This window comes from Bison bison, unplaced genomic scaffold, assembly GCF_000754665.1.
Source record: "Bison bison bison isolate TAMUID 2011002044 unplaced genomic scaffold, Bison_UMD1.0 scf7180017855360, whole genome shotgun sequence".
Classification (NCBI taxonomy): domain Eukaryota; kingdom Metazoa; phylum Chordata; class Mammalia; order Artiodactyla; family Bovidae; genus Bison; species Bison bison.
Window position 1 is genome coordinate 147837 of NW_011485933.1, and position 202 is coordinate 148038.

The 202-nt window shown below is 73.3% G+C and overlaps 1 protein-coding gene across 1 annotated transcript in view; it reads left to right on the forward strand.

Annotated features, from left to right (window-relative positions):
- Positions 1-202, forward strand: part of FRMD1 (FERM domain containing 1) — a 12779-nt gene that overhangs the window by 9584 nt on the left and 2993 nt on the right. The window contains exon 12 of the mRNA XM_010858755.1: positions 3-59. Coding sequence (XP_010857057.1) covers positions 3-59 — 57 coding nt within the window. The remainder of the gene's footprint in view (positions 1-2; positions 60-202) is intronic.

Genomic DNA, 202 nt, shown 5'->3' on the forward strand with positions numbered 1-202 from the left:
AGAGGAGCCCCCCTGCAGCCCAAGCACCAGCCGGAGCAGCCCTGGCTGCGGCGGCAGAGGTGGGCGCGCGGGGTCCCCCCGGGGCCAGGGGAAGCGGAGCCTGCCACCTGGCTAGACCCCGGCTGAACCACCGCTGTGGGCACCACTGGAGGCCAGGGTGTGCGTGACCCTGGTTCCTGGGCACTCGGTCACATGGGAGTCC